The sequence below is a fragment of the Mauremys reevesii genome, linkage group 1, assembly GCF_016161935.1.
Source record: "Mauremys reevesii isolate NIE-2019 linkage group 1, ASM1616193v1, whole genome shotgun sequence".
Lineage (NCBI taxonomy): Eukaryota > Metazoa > Chordata > Testudines > Geoemydidae > Mauremys > Mauremys reevesii.
The window spans coordinates 268301715-268322219 of NC_052623.1; the positions used below are offsets into that span (position 1 = coordinate 268301715).

At 49.1% G+C, this 20505-nt stretch overlaps 1 protein-coding gene across 10 annotated transcripts in view; it reads right to left on the minus strand.

The window, feature by feature from the left end:
• Positions 1-11330: 11330 nt before the first annotated feature.
• PDGFB (platelet derived growth factor subunit B) overlaps positions 11331-20505 on the minus strand; it is a 36995-nt gene continuing 27820 nt past the window's right edge. For all 10 annotated transcript variants that reach the window (XM_039514375.1, XM_039514366.1, XM_039514391.1 and 7 more), the window contains 5 exons: positions 18645-18725; positions 17432-17631; positions 15512-15653; positions 14920-15087; positions 11331-13743 (listed from right to left, as the gene is read on the minus strand). In XM_039514375.1, the coding sequence (XP_039370309.1) occupies positions 14951-15087; positions 15512-15653; positions 17432-17631; positions 18645-18725 (560 nt within the window). In that variant the 3' untranslated portion in view covers positions 11331-13743; positions 14920-14950. The remainder of the gene's footprint in view (positions 13744-14919; positions 15088-15511; positions 15654-17431; positions 17632-18644; positions 18726-20505) is intronic.

The following is a 20505-nucleotide window of genomic DNA, read 5'->3' on the forward strand; positions in this document are numbered from 1 at the left end:
CTGTAGGTCAAGAATGAGGTACATTGACATACCTTTCTGAGTGTGTATGCTTGGAGGTAGGGTTGCCAACCCTCCAGGATTGTTATGGAGTCTCCGGGAATTAAAGATTCATCTTTAACTAAATATTATGTCATGTGATGAAACCTCCAGGAATAAGTCCAACCAAAACTGGCAACCCTACTTGGAGGGGGAAGCTTGCCTGGTACCTGCTTGCACTATGTCTCCAATGTATCCTTCACTCTCACAAGCTTTGAATTTATGTACAAAACCTAAAGAAATAGACAAAACAATATGCTGCATCCCACCCAATGGAATTATCCATGGAAAGGGGAAAATACTTATCAGGGGAAAAGTGTGGATCCTGTTCAGCTGCTCCCTTCTGTTTCATCTAATACAATTAAAGGCAGCTTAACTGAGAAAATGCTTTATTTGATTACTGTGCAGCTCATACCAGCCCTTGCAGAGCCAGGAGAGAAACATTCTTTGCCAAAACTGAATGGGGAGAATTATTTCTAATTTCAGCCTCAGTCCACGAGTTACCTGTAACTTGCCCCCATGTGAAAAGGATCGACTAATTAAGTTTGCAGTATGGTCAGACAGCTACAGCCCTCCAGAAGGGGAGGAAGAAGCTTCGCTGGATTCCTGGGCTCCTTGAAATGGACTGGGGTGCAGCCCCTGAATGGAGAAGAATCAAACTGGATTTTTATTCCCCTCTGGAATAGACTCAGGAAACAGCTCCCATAAGGGGAAGACTGCACAGGATTTTTCTGCCCATTAGCATACACTCTAGAACAGAGGTGGGCAAACTACGATCCGCGGGCCATATCCGGCCTGCGGGACCCTCCTGCCCGGCCCCTGAGCTCCTGCCCCGGGAGACTAGTCCCCGGCCCCTCCCCCACTGCTCCCCCTCCTCTGCAGCCTCAGCACACTGCGCGTCCAGCGCAATGCTCTGGGTGGCCGGGCAGTGCAGCTGCAGAGCCCGGCCTGACCCGGTGCTCTGTGCTGCGCTGTGGCGTGGCAGGCTCCAGCCGGGCGGCGTGGCTGTAGTGCCGCCAGCCACTGGTGCTCCAGGCAGTGCGGTTAGTGGGCAGGGAGCAGGGGGGTTGGATAGAGGGCAGGGGAGTTCAGGGTGTGGATAGGGATTGGGGTGGTCAGAGGGCAGGGAACAGGGGGGTTGAATGGGGGCAGGGTCCTGGGGGCAGTCAAGAAGGGGCGGTTGGATGGGGCAGCAGAGGGCAGTCAGGGGTGGGTGTTCTGGGGGCAGTCAGGGGACAGGGAGCGGGGGGTGGATGGGGCAGGGGTCCCGGGGAGGCCATCAGGGGGCGAGAAGCAGGGGGATGGATGGGGGCAGGGGCCGGGCCATGCCTGGCTGTTTGGGGAGGCACAGCCTCCCCTAACTGGCCCTCCATACAATTTCCAAAACCCAATGTGGCCCTCAGGCCAAAAAGTTTGCCCGCCCCTGCTCTAGAACCAGGGCTGGCTCCAGGCACCAGCTCAGCAAGCAGGTGCTGGGGTGGCCAAGGGGAAGGGGCGGCACATCAGGCTTTTCGGCAGCAATTCAGCAGCGGGTCCCTCAGTCCCTCTCGGAGGGAAGGACCTGCTGCCAAAGAAGAAAGCGGCACAGTGGAGCTGCCGCCAATCACGATCGCGGCTTTTTTTTTTCCCACCGCTTGGGGCGGCAAAAACCCTGGAGCCGGCCCTGTCTAGAACAGTGGTCCCCAAACTGTGGGATGTGGAGGAACATTTTGTGGAGACATGGCGGGGCCCAGGCCAGCCCCCATGTGGGGGCAGGGAGGAAGCACCACCCAGTCATGCTCTGTCCCCAGCTCTGCTCCTGCCCCTCCTGCAGATCAAACTCGGGCCTGGCCTCGGCCCCCAGCTCTGCTCCCGGCCACAGTGCCAGCCACAGCCCCGGCTATGGCTCTGCTGTTGGCCACGGCCCAAGCTGCAGCTCCAGTCTTGGCTGCTGCCCTGGCTGCAACCCCACTCCTGGCCCTGGCTCCTGACCGCAGCTGCGGCCCCACTCTCTGCCCCAACTACAGCTCCGACCACAGCTCCCAACCACAATTCCTGGGGGGAGGGTGGTGGTATCCAGACAGGTTCCATTATAAGTAAATGGGGGTGCGATGGAAAAAGTTTGGGGGCCACTGCTCTAGAATAACTTCTCCTACTCTGAGTCTATTGCCCCTGCCCTCTGCATTTGGAAGGAAGAAGGCACAGTTTGTTGGCAGCAGGTATAGTAGTGCCAGGGTAGTCATTGCTATCGAGAGGCATGCTCCTAATTTGTAGCTTTCACCAGCGCTGCCTCAGACTTTCCAGTGCAGGGTCTGCTTAGATTGAAATGTTTTGTCCATGACTGTCAGTGTTATGGGACACCTGGGAATCCCCCCTCTTCCTATTCTCCCGCTCATAGCACAGCTTTTTGTTTTCCTTCTTGATTAGCGGAAAAATTCCTGAATCTGTCACGGGGGAGGAAGGTCTTTTCGCTCTCTCTTTTGCCTCAATCAATTAGTGAAACACAAACACATTCCATCGCAACCATGAAACACTTTTTCCACTTAAATAATACCTCCATAGCCTTTAAAGGGGCAGCACACTTTTCCATCTCTCCTTCTCCACACCCCCCAGCCCCCAAAAAGAAATCTTTCCAGAATTACTTCTCAACTGGGGTGAGTACAGAGAATGGAAGGGTGCATAGGCGGATGTACCCTGTTCACTCTTGCCCATGCAGCCTCAGGAGAAGGAGAACAGGTACACTGGTGATACGCAATTCCATTACCAGGGACATTGCAAAACTGTGTGGTGTTACGGTTGGCTTTCATCTAGGGTGACCAGATAGTAAGTGTGAAAAATCGGAACAAGGGATAGGGAGTAATAGGTGCCTGTATAAGGTCTGGTCTACACTACGGGGGGGGGGGGTCGAACTAAGGTACGCGACTTCAGCTACGCGAATAGCGTAGCTGAAGTCGAACTACCTTAGTTCGACTGACTTACCCGTCCAGATGCGGCGGGGTCGAACTCCGCGGCTCCAAGGTCGACTCCGCCACCGCCGTTCGCAGTGGTGGAGTTCCGGAGTCGACCGGAGCGCGTGGGGAGTTCGAACTATCGCGTCTTGATTAGATGCGATAGTTCGAACTCCGAGAAGTCGAACTCACCGCGTCAACCCGCGCAGTAAGTATGGACCTACCCTAAGACAAATCCCTGAATATCTGGACTGTCCCTATAAAATTGGAACATCTGGTCACCCTATTTTCATCACACACTACATTTTCGCTTTTATTAACATTTGCACACTTTGCATAGTGGCAGCTGAGCTGCCTATATTTGTTTTGAATAAAGAATGTTTGCTGAAGTATGGTGGTTGTACATTACACCAGTGTGTGAGTGCTTGGGAAAAAAGGAGGGAGCAGGAAGTTCTATCCAAAACTTTTAATAAAGTCTCATAAATGCTCAGAAAATTACATAAAAGCAATAGCAAATAAACACACACACACACACAAAATACAAGACTACACAACATCACATTCCCCTGTCATAACATCAGTGGTGAGCTGGAGCAGGTTCCCACAGGTTCCCAAGAACCGGTTGCTAAAATTAGACCTCTATGGAGAACCGGTTGTTAAAGGGCCAGGGGGTGGGCAAAGAACTCCGGTCCGTGGGCCAGACCATCCTGTTGCTCCCAGGATTCCCAGCTGCGGAGGCTGAGGCTCCCCCGGGCCTTCCCCCGCTTCCCCCCAGCCGCAGCGTGGCCAGCCGCCGGCTTCAGCTGGGCAGCTCAGCTGAGCTCCGGAGTTGCTTTGAGCTGCCAGCAAGGTAAGGGGGGAGGGGGCTGCAAGCTCTAGGGCTGCTGGAGGGGCAAGTGGGGCAATTTGCTCCAGGCCCTGCAGGGGCCTCTGGCCCCACAAGTATGTCTCCGCCTGCCCCGGCCCCTCTCCCGCTCCCCCCCCTTAAATCAGAACTTTTTATAGGGAACCGGTTGTTAAAATTTTGGCAGCTCATCACTGCATAACATCTCATTTCCCCACCCATCTCCCCATGTGATGCAAGGATATGGGCACACAGGGTTTCCTTGGTCTCCTGGACCCAGCCCCAGTGATCAGAGGTGCCCTTTCTCATTGCCGGTGTGGGCCTGTATCTTAGAAGTGTCTTGAACCCACTCTGGGGGAAAGCTGCCCCCCTTATCTCTGTATATGTAGTGTAGTATGCAGCACACCCTAATGACACAAGTGATGTTGGGCACACTGGCATCCAAACAGTTTGGAGGCAGCACTATCTTGGTCTCAATTAAGCTGCCTTCTGCCAGGTGCTCTGATGTTAGGGCAGGGCTTCATGAGCCAGGGCAATGGAGGATAGATAGGCTGAGTTCCCTAAAATATCAGTGGGCACAGAACCCCCTTGATATCCATATTACTGGGAGGGAATAAAGTCCCGTCTTGTCCAAACAGGTAAACACTAAGCCTCCTGAGCCCCCTGACCTCATGCACCCTGCCGATGCATCCAACATAGGTGATCACGAACCATCCTTTATGGTCGGCCCAGCCCTGAGTAAGGAGCTGACAATATCCGTTCTGGTTGGCATGTTCACATGCACTTTGTGGCAGGCAAACAGTGGGCACGTCTGTGCTGTTGATGGCCCCAGCACAGTTCTAGAACTCCATTCTCTCAAAGCCAGCTCTTGATTTGGATGTATTCGCAATGTCCACCACCTCCCGGTAAACTACAGCAATAATTGCCTCCCACACCTCCACCACCAAAGCACCAACAGTTGACTTGCCAACACCAGAGTGGTTAACCACCAATTTATCGCCGGCCACCTATAGCCAGCTCCCAGATGGAAATAGCAACCCACTTCTAGTTATTATGAAGCCCTGCCTTGAGTGCAGGGGACTGGCCTAGATGACCTCTCAAGGCCCCTTCCAGTCCTACACGTCTATGATTCTGGACTAGTATGGCCTCCCCCCTCTGCATGTCCTGGCACTGGAGGGTTAAGGCAAGCTCATCACACAGGTCTATGAAGGTCTGCTTCCCGATATGAACGTTCTGGAGCCAATGTTGGTTATCCCAGGTCTTCGTGAGGATGTAATCCCACGGCACTGTGCTTGTGGTCCTGCTCCAGTCTCTTCCAGTCTGCACAGGAGGAATCCACAGTGATTACAATCTACATCAGCCATCTCCACTCTGCCATGTTAGCATGCAGCCTGCCTGATCTCCTCACCAGGACCCATTGCCACTGCCTGAGGGCCACGAGCTGCTGCCACAATGCCCTCCACTGAGTCTCATGCCCCCGTCTGCATTCTGCTGCATTAACAGTGCCAAAATCAGGACCAGGTAATCGTCCTGAGCTAGAGCCATGCCTTGGCACCATCTGGAATGGACAGAAGTGAGGAGCAGGCAGAGCCATAAGTGTTTTAGTTTACCGAGTTGATGGGTTACAAACATTCTGCGCAGGGGCCTGGGGCAGGACAGGCAAGTTCTCCTACAACATACCACGAAACAATTCCTAGAGCAGCTCAGCTTAGTGCAGTCCTAAGAACCATGGGATATGCCCCCTGAAATGCTAGAGCCTAACCCAGGTTCCTGGGGCAGCAGTGTGGACACAGCTACATGGGTGTGATCTGAGCATGGCTCAGCAATGCTTTGCTGGCGGGCTTGGCTAACCTGGGTACCCAGACCTGGGTGCCTGGACCCAGCTAACCTTTGCAGTGAAGACACCCTTAGAAGATGACTTTCATACAGGAGCAAACAACAAGAATATATATATATGATCTCTATATCTCCTTGGCTGGTTGTGTCCTTTGCTGTGATTGTAGATATGTGTCTGAGTAAGAGCTTTTCTTGCCAAGCACATTCCAGTTCATCACTTCCCCGCTTGATCCTGTGTTGATCTCATCATCCTGTGTTTGTGACATCACAGCTTGCAGCCAGAGGTGATAAGTGTACAGTCACTAATTTGGCACTGTGATTTTGCTGCAGGATTAAAGGGGAAGAGATGCATTGGCAGAGCTGTGCGGATACATCTGCACTAGGAAATTTCATACCTGCATTTCAGCAATGATGCAGTTGCACCGGTGCTGCCAGTGGTGTAAACTGCAGGGCAAACCAGGTGCAGGCATTTTTACCACCAAGTCATTCAATCCTACTCTGCGCTGACATCTGCACCATTGGTATACTAGTACAGCAGCACCACTGCTGAAAAATGGGTAAGAAGTGTCCTAATGCAGAAAAGACCTGTGTGAGGCCCAGGCCTGGAAAAGCACAGGGTGCTGCAGCCAGTCAGGGTAGAGGTGCATTGGCAGACCTCCCCAGAGATTCAAGGACTGGAATAGCAGGGATTGCTTCAACAGCTGAGGTGACTGGCAGAACTGCATTAGACAGGCTCACCCAGGACCTCCACAGATACACACTATCCGGCTTCTGCCTATCGCTGTTGGCCCTTCATTTTCACAAGCATTCAAAAAAATCTCAACAAACATTTTAAAGTAAGTGTTGACTGTCAAACCTGAAATCTACATGCTGCCAGGTTCCCCACAACATTTGGACTTGGGCTTAATTGCTTCCCGACTGTTTCTTTAACTGAGTTTGTAATTAGAACTTTTTTTTTTGGTTGTTGGTGGTGCTGTTCTTCTCTGGGCACTGTTGTTCTCCTGCATGTGAAACCAAGGCTGTGGAGTCTCTGGAGAATTTAGTTTGGTATCTGTTCTGATGGTGGGGGAAAGAGTTCCTAAAGGTAGCACATTTCAAGAGGCAGTGTGAACTAGTGGATCACACATTGGATTGGGACTCAGAAGACCTGGGTCCTGACCAGGGTCTGCCAGTGACCTTGAGCAAGCTACTGCCCCTCTTTGTGTCTCAGTTTTCCCATCCCCATAAACTGGGGATAATGATGCTGACCTTTGCAAATACCTTTGAGACCTACAGGTGAAAAGAGCTATGTATTATTATTACTTATTTTGAGACACAAGCCTCGGTTCGTTCCCCTCTGCACCTCTCTAAGCCATTATCAGTGCTGCTATGGTGACGGCTGGGAACTCCAAAGCCTCATCCTGTGGTCCCCACACTTAAGTAAGTTCTGCAGCTGCCAATGAGAGAGGCCCAAGCTAGGCTCCAACACACCATTTTAGTGTGTGTGTATGTGTGTGTGTGTGTGTGAGTGTGTGTGTGTGTGAGAGAGAGAGAGAGACAAGTCTGTAACAATTGATGTATAAAGCTTTTTAAGTTGAGAAATGTCCAGGGCCTTGCTATGCTCACTTGGTCATGGGGAGATTACAGCAGTCAAGGGAGCAGTAGAATGCGGTCATGGGTTGTGTGAAATTAAGTGATGAACAGCTGTGTGGTTGAGGTTTTGGCGTTTTTATTTTTTTCTCATATTTTCCTCCTTTTCATTCTGTTTTTCCCTTGTTCTTTCCCTCCCTTCCTCCCACACACTTTCACACAGAGAGACATGGGCATATTTTCAGACCTATATAAACATACATAGAACTCAGAGTCAGAAGTCGTTTCTATACTAAGAGCTAGTGTCCTTGAAGCCAGATTGTGACCCCTTACCAACCCTGGAGAACACCTGCAGAACTAGTCTCACTGATGTAAATGAGCCCACTCGTGAGTAACTGCTCACCAGTGTTAGTTAAGAGGGCCACAGTCTGGCTCTGAGGTCCTGAATCGGGAAAGCATCCCTACTCAGGGCAGCATGTAAGCATGTGCCTAACTCAGCAGTTCTCAAACTCTGAGTCGAGACCCCAAAGTGGGTCGGGGATCCCATTTTAATGGGGTTGCCAGAGCCAGCGTTAGACTTGCTGGGGCCTGGGGCTGGGGCCTGGGGCTGAAGCCCAAGGGATTCGGGCTCTACCCCAGCCCTGCCCTGGGTCATGTAGTAATTTTTGTTGTCAGAAGGAGATCACAGTGCAATGAAGTTTGAGAACCGCTGCTTTTAAGCATGTGTTTAAGGCCCATTTCTAAAGAGGGATAGAGTTAAGCATGTAATTAAGTGCTTTCCTGAACTGGGGCCTAGGTGAGGAAACTGTTGCGGGAAGAGTGATTGGGTGTAATAATTAGTTGCATCCCTTGTCCTTGCAACGATTTCAGTATTACTAACCCTGAACACTTAAAAATCATGAGTTTTAAAAAATAATGAATTTGGCAGTCTTTTTATTTGCCTAATAGGTTTTGAGCCTTTGGGGTGCACGTATGTCAAAATGTCAAGCTTTTTTCCACAACCACAAGGGTTAGAAACTAATGAAAGATTCTTCTTCTGATTATTAATTATTATTATTATTATTAATCTGTATTCGCGTGCAATCACAATTTGCCAGGAACTGAGGCATTAAGTAAAACATCAGCTGTCATAAGACTCTTGATAAAATCATGAGAGCTGGCAACACTGGTTTTATGTGTCCATGCAGCAACTCCACCAGAGCTATTTTGGCACATCCCTATACAGCACTCCTTACAACTTGTACCAGTAAATCCTGGGACTTTTGAATTGCCCATCGTGCCCAGCACAATTGCTGGGAGCTCATTTCTACTTTCTGGGATGGCATTTGGAGGCCTGACTATGTCAGTGCAGCGGCAGTGCTGTGGTTTCCTCTCCTCATTGGAGAGAAAACATCGTAGGCTGCACCTGTTCAGTTAGTCCTGAAGTAAAGACTTATCCAAGGTCCTGCACCCAAGCATTATAATCAGTTCTAGGACAGCTGTTATATATGGATGCCAGGCATTGAACAAGTGTTGTAATGTCAAAAGCATTCTGAGCAATGGTGTCATCCAGCACCTATTCACTTAGGAGTAGCTAGAGCTATACATAAATGTTTGCTTGTTATCAGTCTTCCAGATGATTTTGTACCTGTCTGTTTGAACTGCTGTTGCATGGCATGTGTGTGTAGAGGACAAAGAGGGAACATGTCCCATACTGGGCTCATGGAGTGGGAACACAACCTCCCCTTCTTCTCCCACAAGTGGGGGTACAATCTGCATGGATCTGACCTGAATATGCCTGATTCTTCATTGCCTTGCATGCAATTCCCCTCAACCCAAGCTGCTTGAAGTCTCTCATTGTAAGACTAGCCTGGAGAAGTCTCATGAGAAAGTGCCTCTTCTTACAGGAATTCCAGTCCCGATTTCTAGACCAAAGCACTTTGCATCAGCATCATCTCTTAGATTTCTCTAGCACTTTCCATTCTGCTAATCCCAATGTGCTGTAGAGAATGCAAATAGAGGCCATTCAGCTACCACTGAAGTACAGTTTCCTACAGGAGGCGTGTAGTAATTGTCCTGCACCTTTAATGAATAGTGACCGAATAAGAGACAATCCAGGCCCTGTATATGGAGGTAGCCTCTGGATTGGGGACTATATAGAACATTGAGCTCTTTGGATCTGCCACCGAGGGGGTGGAACGAGGAGCTCCCAATTGGGTCTGTATACCTCAGTGCTGAATATATTGGTTGTTGCTTGGCTCCCTCTACCAGAGCAGTGGTTTTCAAACTGCGGGTCACGACATGTCAGGCACTGGGTCGCAGCGGCTCTGGTCAGCACCACCAACTGGGCCGTTAAAAGTCCCATTGGCAGTGCTGCCCAGCTAAGGCAGGCTAGTCCCTACCTGTTCTGACACTGCGCTGCGCCCCAGAAGCGGCCAGCAGCAGGTCCGGCTCCTAGGCAAGGGGACCATGGGGCTCTGTGTGCTGCCCCTGCCCCGAGCACCGGCTCTGCACTCCCATTGGCCAGTTCCCAGCCAATGGGAGCTGGAGGAGGGTGGTGCCTGCAGGCGAGAGCCACGCAGAGCTGCTTGTGCATCTCTGCCTAGGAGCCGGACCTGCTGCTGGCTGCTTCCAGGGTGTAGCGTGGTTTGTGGTGCCAGGATAGGCAAGAAGCCTGCCTTAGCACCACTAGTAGCTGCTCGAGGTAAGCCCGCACCCCAAGCTCCTGCACCAGCTCTGAGCCTCCCCTCAAACCTGGAGCCCCTTTCTGCATCCCAAACCCCTCATCCCTGGCCCCAGCCCAGAGCCTGCACCCCCAGCCCAGAGCCCTGACCCCCTCCTGCACCCCAACCCCCTGCCCCAGCTGTGAGCTCCCACAAACCCAGAGCTCCCTTGCGCCCTAAACCCCTCATCCCCACCCCACAGCCCTCACCCCCATACCCCAACCCTCTGCCCCAGCCCTGAGCCCCTCCCACACCCCAAACCTCACATCCCCAGCTCTGTTGGGTTGCAAGCATCAACAATTTTCTTCAACTGGGTTGCCAGGAAAAAAGTTTGAAAACCACTGCACCAGAGAGTAGGTAAAGGGAACTGAGTATTAATGAGTGAGCCCAGCTCAATGAGCTGGTGGAGTTTCAGAGCTGTCAGGCCTTTTCCTGTACATGTGGTTAGACTGTAAGAAGAGGGCCGTTAAATTGTGGTGTTCCTGTCCTACATTTAGTCAGAAACCACAACAGGCAACACGAGAATATTTTAGGAAGGAAAGGGAAGGATAACTTCTCTAAACTGCCAGGGAGATTGTGTGGTAGCAGGGTGCAATTGTACACAAGTTGTTGCAAGAGAATTTTGAATGCTGCGTCTCCAAGACTCTGAATTACTCTTTTAGTTAGTAAAACAACGTGGAACAATTGTTTCACTAACTAAAACAGAGCAGGGGACTCAGGGAATGGAGAACTGGGGGGTGATTCACCTGTTCAGAGGGCCATTCCAACAGTTCTCTGTGGAACAGCCCAGATTGAGGCGGCTGTTTGTACCCACATGTGTGTTAACTGCACTGTAGCATGGGGCAGCACTATGACACATGGGTGCCAGAATGTGCAACCCCTCCCTTACCCAGTGGAAGGGGAAACACATTGGCCTTCTGAACCCTTATGAGAGAAGAGCTGTAGATGTCTAGACGATGACTAAGGCGGGGAATATGTCAACTGTTTAGGAGCCTATGAAGAATGTAAACACCAGAGAGGAAGAGGAATTGTTTTGAGTTGTTCAAAGGAGTAGAACCTGGAATAATGGGATGAAAGTGAGCAATGGGAAAGTCTGGCTGGGCATCAGAAAACATTGCTAAAGGTGAGACCTATTAGAATGAGAAATCCCAAGTGCTTGAGTCATTGAAAACTAAACTGGACAAAGTACAGAGGAATACACAGTAGGGAAAAATCCAGCCTTGGCTGGCGGCTGGGGTGGACTAGAAAAGCTAATGTGAATGTTCATTCTCTAGTTGCTGCTTTTATAATCTCAGTTAAAGTGTCCCAGAAATGAAAGTGCAGGAGCTGGGATTCTCTGTTTGACCTCTGATCATTTTTTGGTTTTTCAGTTTGCATACAGAAGAAGCTTAACACTTTGTTGAGAGTTTGGGGTTTTGTTTGTTTGTTTTGTATTGTTTTTTTTTACAACTTTAAATACAGTACTGAGTATAAATTAATCTTACATTAAAATAAAAAAAGCAAAAAAACTCACCAACTTTACAAACCACAGGAAGGAGATTTTGGAGCAGGAAAGCAAAGTGTCATAAGACTTGAGAAGTCATGGGGTGGGGTGAATGGAGCAGAGTGCAAGAGGCAGAGAAGGATGTTGGCAGCAGGCAGCCAGCGAGGAGCTCTGGGTTTGAGGTGAGGGGAGATATAAGCCCCTGTCTGATGAACAGCACTCCCCATCCCGCTGCATCATCACCTTTCTCCTGCTGCTAGTTTCCCCGTGGTACTTCTGCCTGCACTGAGACCTGAATTTGGTGGATGGGACCTTTGCCAACAGGGCACAAATATGAAGGCGAAATTACCTCCAGCCTACTCCTTGTTTCCTCTGTCCCAATGTGTATGCTGTACTGAGTGACCATGAGAGGGGTTATTCCCCTTGGAGAGAATACTGCATACTTTCCCCTTCTTCTGCCTCATTCTCCCAGGAGAGGGAGCTATCACTGTAAAGGAAATGGAATAAGAAGAGGCAGCTGGGAAAGGAAAGTTGTCGCTCTAACTTACATTGTAAACTCTTTGGGGCAGGGACAGGTTTTTTGTTGTGTGTTTATACAGTGCTCAGCACAGTGGGTCCATGACTGGGTCTCCTCCTGCAATTCATATGATAAATAACAATGTCCTTAATAATTGCGTGTGGGGGTGTGTACAGGTGCTCCCTATCTGAAGAGTCATTTGTCCTCCACCACCTAGACTTCTAAGACTCTCTAAGATGTCTGTGGAGGTCGGGACACCAGTCAGCAATGCTCTTTCACCAAAGGGGATTGTTTCTGTTTTTAATCACTGTTGTGAAGTAGAGGTTCACTTTCTCCCCTTGCCCTCACCCCAGACCCCTTCAACCGCTCAAGAAGTTCCTTGGATCTATAGCTTTTGAAACTGAAAAGGGCTTTAATGTAAGTTAAGGAAATCCTCGTGCGTGTGTTTGAGAGAGAAAAATAGGGGAGGAAAATGGGAGAGCCAGGGAAGTAGAGATGGGGAGAGCAACTGAGAGTGTGATATGAGAAACATCCATGAAAGGGTTATTCTGCTCTCAGATATTCCTGTGTAATATTATCCTGCCCTCAGGATCACAGCCAATTATAGTTTCTTCTGATGAAGTAATGTTTCTAAGCCTGTATTTCGTTGGTTGATTGTGTTGTCTCTCTGTATCCTGCAGGGGAGTTGTGAGCAGGGGGAAAGAGTGTGAGGGACATTGCTCCATGCACCCCATTCTGCACCCCACACACACTGGGGAAAGCCATGGAAAGTTTGCTTTTCTTCTAGCCCACCTGAGCTGATGCACAAACATGCCTGCAGATTCCTCCCACCAGGGAACAAATCCATTTTAAAACCATATATATATATATATATATATATATATATATACACACATACAAGTGAATTAAACAGTAACCCAAATCCTAGACTGGAAAGTCGAACCCTCTACTGCCATGTGCAAAGACAGCATCCTTTGTCAGGGGGCCGGGAGAAGGGAGAATGATTCTGCCAGCTGTCCACTCCTTCCCACTGCCCCAAAAGTCTTCCAGTCTGCACCAGGGGTGGATGGGATAAATGCATTTTGCTTTCATTTTTTTCTGTTCCCCGAGATGTTGTACATTTTAGTGGTTTTTAAAATAATATATATACACACACACAAAAAAAATCTGTCCAGACGGAACAATAAAAGTCCTTAGTGCATTTTCCGTCATTGGTTTCCTCTCTTAATCTGAGGTCTGCCTGCTTTAAAACATGTCCATCACAATCATTGATCTCAGCCAGGGTCCCGCACCCTCACCAAGAAGAAGAGGGGAAAGGAAGAAAATTGCTCTCATTCCCCCCCCCATTTTTTCCCCCTCAAAGGAAAATTGACCCATTTTTCTTTTCCCCATTTGCCGTTCTAGTCTCTGCAGTAGGAAAGGCACCATCCTGTTCCAGTGACGTGGTTTTTTGTTTTTCTTTTTTTTTTTTGAAAACTTTAAAATGTTGTTAATAAATGAAGAGAGGGAAATCGAGGGAGAAGGTCCGGTCATGGAAAGGGAAGCACCATTTGCCGTCCGACTCGGGCACCGAGACAGACCAACAGAGAGGAAGAGTTATCACTCTGAAGACCCCATGGGGGCAATACAGCAAATACAGTAAAACCTGCCAAGAGCGACCATTCATGGAAGTTAGCAAAAGTGGTCACTTGTAAGAGGTGGTCTCTCTTCCAAGGTTGGCACACCAGAGAGTGGTTGTGTTCTGTGGCCTCTGCAAGTAGTTGCTCGTGACAGGTGGTTTCTCTTCAGAGGTGATCTCTAAGGCAGGTTTTACTGTATATTAAATAAACCTAAAAATGAAACAAACACAGACACTGAATTAGAATAAGAATAAGAACCCATCTTGCTCTACTATTCCTACTCCACATTAATAGCCCTGGAGACCAAGCCACTGAAGTCTTCTATTTATCTCCAGGACAGACCAAGCTAAGCTTGGCACAGGAGCAAAAATAGCAGCACATCACCTTTGCATTTGGATTCTTGGGCTCGTCAGGGACCAGAGGAGTATTTTTTGGTTAAAATGGCAGAAGAACACAAAACCCAGAGCAGCCCTAGTGCTAAAGATGGAATTGGAAGACTCCTGGCTCCAAGTTTCTGTGCTCAGACCACAGTTCTCTCTCTCTGTCTCAAAAGGCCTAGCCTATTGAGAACCCAAGGCCCGATTCTCCTTTAACTCATACTGACTTTACACCAGTGAAATTCCATTGGAGTCCATGGAGTTACTCCTGATTTACATCACTGTAAGTGAGAGAAGAGTCAGGTCCCTAGAATTGAAAGGCTCCAGATTTAATTCCGAGACTCCAGTTCTCCTTTTGCTTTTTTTAACCTTTGTTATGTTCTCAGACTTCCTGTTAGGACAGTGAGACTCATCAAAGTGCTGCTCCTTTTGTGTCCTTCCACCATTTTAACCAAAAAACTAAAAAAAGCAATCCCGCAACAGAGAATACAAAATGGACATTAATTCTCCATTTCCAGTGGAAATCAATTCATGAAGGAAGATCAGCACAAACTCCACATAATAGACAAATAATATGGTCTCCAGTGGTTTTTAGATATAGAGTGAATGGGCTTGTTGTTCAGCTCCAAGGTAGGTTGTAGAGTGGGGCTCAGTGGCAAAGTGGGAATAATGCATAAACTTTTCACCTCTGCAAGAATGAGTTCAAGTGTGATAAATCATAAGTGGGATGAATTTGGTGAGTACCAGCCTAGTCCTGTTACTTCATTAGATCACACAATTTGGCACTATTGAGCACCTTGGCCCTACATTGGAATAACAAGAGCTCCAGAACTGAGCTGCCCGGGCAGAACTGTGTGTGAGGCCCAGGGCTGAAGTAGCAGGTGCTGTGGGTAGCAGTTGGGGTGCATGGGCAGTGTTTGTGTGTGGGAAGGGGATTCCCCATGACTAGAAGAGCAGACTGACTCACTTCCCAAAGTGCCCCCCCTCCTGTGGCAGTTGTTGCTATTACCTGCCTTGCACTCTGTCCACAGCCAGCACCTCTATGCTGTGAGGATTTCTTTCAGCACTTTCTTATCGTGGACATGCTTGAACTTCCGATGTTTTCTCTTTCGCGCTGGCAGCTGGCGCGCTCGTTGTCTCACCGAAACAGGGGCTGCAGTAATCGATGGTGACTTACCTGCCAAAACAGAGATGGGAGCGTATCATGCCATGAGCAGCTGCTGAGACAGCTGGAAACACCACTCCCTCCCCACCATCTCTACAGCAAGAGAGCCGAAGGCCCTCTTCCTTCCCCTCCATTCTTCCTCACTTCATCTATTCTCCTCATTTCTCCACTCTCCTTTTCCTCTCTGCTTTTTCCCTCTTCCCCATTCCATACTTTCCTCTCTCTGTCTTTCTCACCCTCTTCCCTTCCTCCATTTCTCCCCATTTTTGCCCCTCTCTCGCAAGCAATACTCTAGGCAAAATCTTCAGCCACTGGAAATCAGCAAAGCTCCCTGGACTTCGCCGGTGCTGTGCTGATTCACAGCAGCTGAGGCTCTGGCCCTCTGTCTCATCTTGCAGCATTTCCCTCTCTCTTTCTCTAGTACCAGCAGCCTTACCTCTGTGTTCACCTGAACCTGGCCGACCGCGACCGGAGGGCTGAGATGACTGTGCCTCACATCGACACTCCAGGTGATCCTCCAAGGGCACAATGGCTTTTTTAAAGTTTGGCTTCTTCTGGACAAATTCTATCTTGTTTACCTATTGGGCGAGAATAAAAACAAACCCATCTAAAATATAAATACAGCTACAACTACCACTACATCAACATGGATACTACCTTTATTTCTCTATTGCCCTTCTTCCCAAAGGGTCCAAAAGCACTTTAAAATCCACGGATCAAACCCAGGCCTGGTACAGTTTGGTGCAACTTTCACTGATTTCAGTGGAGTAGCACATAGCCAGGCAGGTCTGACTTTGACTTTGTACATAGAGAATCACTTCACCCAATCCTGACTTACAGTTGCTTCTTGCATGAAACATGAACAGTGCCCAAAACATTACACAACTGGGAAAAGAAATACAGAACAATGCTGGGTCTGATCGATTTGACAGAGGAAGTTTTGGGGTAGGGAGAATGTAATTAACTGAATTGAGATATCATATTGAAGTTAAAACCCTTACTGTGCAAAAAACAACATGGCAGAAAGGAGAAATTCAGACCTAATGCAAACAAGCACGACTCTACTAACTTCAGTGGAGCCATGTCTGAATTTGTCTCGTGATTTTTAATGACTAACAGTGGCACGGGGCTCTCGTCTCATGTGAAAGGCTGCATGTCTGGCAACACAATGCTCCCGAGAACCATTCTGCAGCCCTTGCATCACTGATTCAGCTGAAACAGATGTACACAGGCTAGTTCTGATGGAGCTCGTGCGCTAAAAAGAGCCAGAGTACGTACCTAGGCTCTTGGCTGGGATTGTACTTAAGAGCTAGCCCGAGCTGCTGCAGCCCGGGCTATTATTTTTAGATCACTAGTTCAATCAGAGCTAGGGACTGTATGTCTATCTGCACTGGGACTTACACCTCCCAGCTGCAGTGTAGCCGTACCCTCAGAAGGAAGAGCACCTCTTACTAGATCTCCAGCAGCATATCCTACAGTCTCTGAGTTTGCGTTGGTGGTTTCCCATTCAAATACTGACCAGGCCTGACCTAGTTTAGCTTATCTAACAAAACCACATTCCCTGCAGAGGTCTGCAGGCTATAAATACTATCACTGCTTTGAGTCTGGAACTGAAATGCTCCCAATGCACTGGCCCTGGCAACATCACTCAACCACTGATCAAACCTACTGGCTGTTTATCTTTCCTTGAAAGCCCCACTCCACACGCTTCAGACCACACGCTGCTCACTAGACAAACATTTCCAACCACACAATACAGAAACCTCAGAGAAGCCATTTCCGGGTCACTTTTCCTGGCTGACTTTTGCCCTGACCTTTGCTTTTTCCACAAAAACAACTCCTATTTCTCCCCCTCTCTCTTATTTCTCCCTCATTCAGAGTGGCTTTTCTGAGAAAGGAATTTCCTGATAGAGCAGACTGTGTGAGTGTGCACACATACACACACACACACACACACACCGGCCTGCCCAGGGCCTGAGGGAATCTCTCACAGGTCAGGCAGAAGATTTGCGGGGGAGGATTATATTTTTAAATGAGCTGTCTGGGAGGAAGCGTGGAGATCACTATTAACTGACAAGCTAGCATGATCAGAGCAAGAGGTCAGCTATCAGGTGTCTGTTTACAGCCGGGCTAGGCAGGAAGATCACAGAGGGGCAAGGAGAGGAGGAGGGGATGCTGTCTCAGTGCGCGTGTTTGGCCTGAGGTGCATTGTCAGGGTGGTGATGGAGAGGCCAGCACGGTTAGCCCCTCACTTGTATGACCACAGGCAATCCCCCCACTTGGTTTGTGTGTTTAGTGGAGGGACCATGAGAGAAGGAAGAAAGTGGGAGGGAGAGGATAGAGGATTCTTGTGTACCTGGACATGCCGCACACGGACCAGTGTGGGGCGACACTGCACATTGCGGTTGTTGCAGCACCCAGAGCACCGCTGCACCTCCACACACGGCGGCCACACCACAAAGTTGGCATTGGTGGAATCTACCATGCTCCGGGAGATTTCAAAGACCTCCGTCCGTGTCTTGCACTCTGCGAGTACTGCTGGCTCAGCATCTACCACTGCAAATAGAAGGACCCAAGAGAAAAATGGTGAAATAGGCTTCACAGGCTACTCCCAGAAACCTGATGCAACCCCACTATGTTATTTGACAAAGGCTCACACTCTCCTGCAGCTACAGATATATATTCTTTCCCCATCCTACACCCAGTCAATGCCACTCACTGTCTCCTTCAAAGGGCCAAGCATCCTGATGGTACATAATAAATAATGATAACTTCAGCTAACATCTCTGGCCAGAAAGGACAGGAGCTAGTCAGTGCAGCTGCATAACGAGACAGAGTGATTTGCTGCAGAATGATGTCTCCTGCTTCCAAACACCAGCTCCTCCACTTCAGGTGCTGAATTCTTGGCCTCTGCAACACTTTCAGGCCCTGCTGGAGCTAGAGGATGGGACTGGGAATCAAAAAGTGCAAATAACAATTGCTAGGGCACCAGGCCTGGTCCATTATCATTCTGCTCTGTTGAATTATTTCAGCTAATTTCAATACTTAACAATTAATAGCAGTCTCTGCGTTTGCTTAGGACAGTATCACACTCGGCAGAAACACAGTGTTAGTCACTGACTGACACAAGACGTGTCTACAATAGCATATCTAGCGCTTGTTTTCCAGCACTGGTACGAGCTATGAAATGAATGCTAATGCAGACAGGGCTCAGGCATTGCCAGCACCAAATCCGAAGCCCCAGCCAGAGGAGGGCATCAGGACACAGTGCTGGAAATGCCTGCACCCTGCTGTCTGCACTGCCCCTGGCGCTGGGGCAGTTACAGCAATGCTGAAAGAAGGAGACTACATTTGGTAGCATAGAGGCAGAGACAGACTCCCTAACACAAACACACTTACATGGCTAAATGCACACGCGCACAGTGACACACACTTAAACATGCACGGGCACATTCATACACTCATGGTGGACACAGATGCAGACTGTACAGACCCATGTATCTGTATACCTAATCTCCCACTTACACTGAAACTCCTGCACAGAAGTTAGGTCTGAGTCTATCACTCACCTAGACTTCGTCTCCCTCGAGGCAAGTTTTGACCAGGATGGGCTCGGGTTGAGTTCAGGTCCAAATTGGAGCCATCCTCTTCTGCAAGAGAAGGACAGAGCCAAATAAGACAATGAGATTAAAAAAGTGAGGCAATGATGTGGGAAGCAAGTGACAGAGGAGGCAGCATTTGGGTGATTCATCGGTCTCGTTCCTGCACTAGCATGTCCCGTCCAGAGTTTTAGGTTCAAGTCCCAGCTCAGGTCACAAGTGCAATGAGTGTGAGGAGACTCTGCGTTTGTTCACCTCCTCATACTGCTCCAGTCACAGTAACTGGCATATCTTGTTAAAGAGAGGCCCAGGACTGGATTTGCAGAAGATACTCTAGGGCAAGAGTGAGCTGCACTTTAGCAGAGCTATTTGGAATGTACATGGCATAGCAGAGGGAGATTCAGGTGAATCAGCTGAGCAGGAGTGGAGGGTGAGGAGCAAGGCTGCATTAGCAGGAGGTGCTGCGGGTGAAAACTGAGGTGCAGTGGTAGAGTTGTGTGTTTGTCCTAGGACTGGAATAACAAAGGGTGCTATGGAGCAGGACTGAGGGGGCAATGGCAGAGCTGAGTGGAGGACCCAGGACTGGAATGGCAGGGGGCGGGAGGTCAGGATGCAGGTGCATTAGATGACGTGGCAGTGAGGTACTTGTGTTCTCTCTCCCAACCCACCGCGTTCATTTGAGGTAGTCAACTTTTTTGGCAGGAGAATAGAAAAATGAGTTCAAAATAACTCTTCCTCTCTACTACTGTCAGTTAAAACTCAGGTGCTGGGGGTAGTTGGGGGGGAAGGGAGGAGGACTGGTAGCAGTCAGCCCAGTTCCCAGTACCCCCATCCCACTGCTTTCCCATAGGAAGTGCTGAACAGAGCAATTCTCATAGTCTCTATGGGTTTCTCTAGTAAGTGGCCCCTCTTGAGCCCCAAACTAGAGCAGTGTTCAGAGACAGCTCCCACCCAGCGGCAGCTGTCTCCTTCTGTGGCCTGGTGTAGCTGCAATGGGAGGCAGAATGGACATGAGCCTCCAGGGAGTTACTGTATTAAAGTGAATTCAGGACTGGGAAAAGGCGCTGGACTGAAGATCTCTGTTTATCAGGCACAATAGCAGAGCAAGCTTCCCACACCTATCACTCCCCATAATGCACTTCACCCCTGCCCTGGGAAGGCCACTTTTTAAGGGTGAGAAGGGCATTTGGTCTCTGTTCAGTCCACACGTTAACAAGTCATCATCGGGGGATATTGTGAACACCTGGCTGCCAGCCTGCGGTGACAGCACCAAGCTGATTTCACATAGGCCAGCGAACAGGAATGACATGCAGTCACTAACTACTTGAGGGCAGATTGGAATCTATAACTTGGGTATGAAAGCTTTCAGTCCCATATGTGATCCCCTGTGTCATCCAGTCTTTCCTAAACTGGGTTTAGCGTGGAACCAATGACCTGGGCTTGAAAGGCTCCATAGCCTCTTCCCAGACCCCTGGTCTCCCAAGAGAATCCTGTTTCATTTCTTAAGTATATGAGTGGGTAGTCACTGGAACAGAAATGTATCCCTTACGTAAACTATAGGACATGACAGACTGCACACATCTTCTCTGTCTCTCCCCCTCCCCCCCTCCATCTTGCATTCTCTGGAATTTTATCAGGCCAGGGTGGGGGTTGCCTTTTGCATAAAGGTTGAGTTGATGAGAAAAAAATAGCAACACTGTTGACTTGAAACAAATCTTCTATTGAAAACTGAGGCCCCCCTCCTCCTCCCCTTCTTCTTGATAGGCCATTGCTGCTGCTGCTAATGGGTGGGGACCCAGGCTTGCAAAAGGCAGTGCTGCTAATTTTGGAA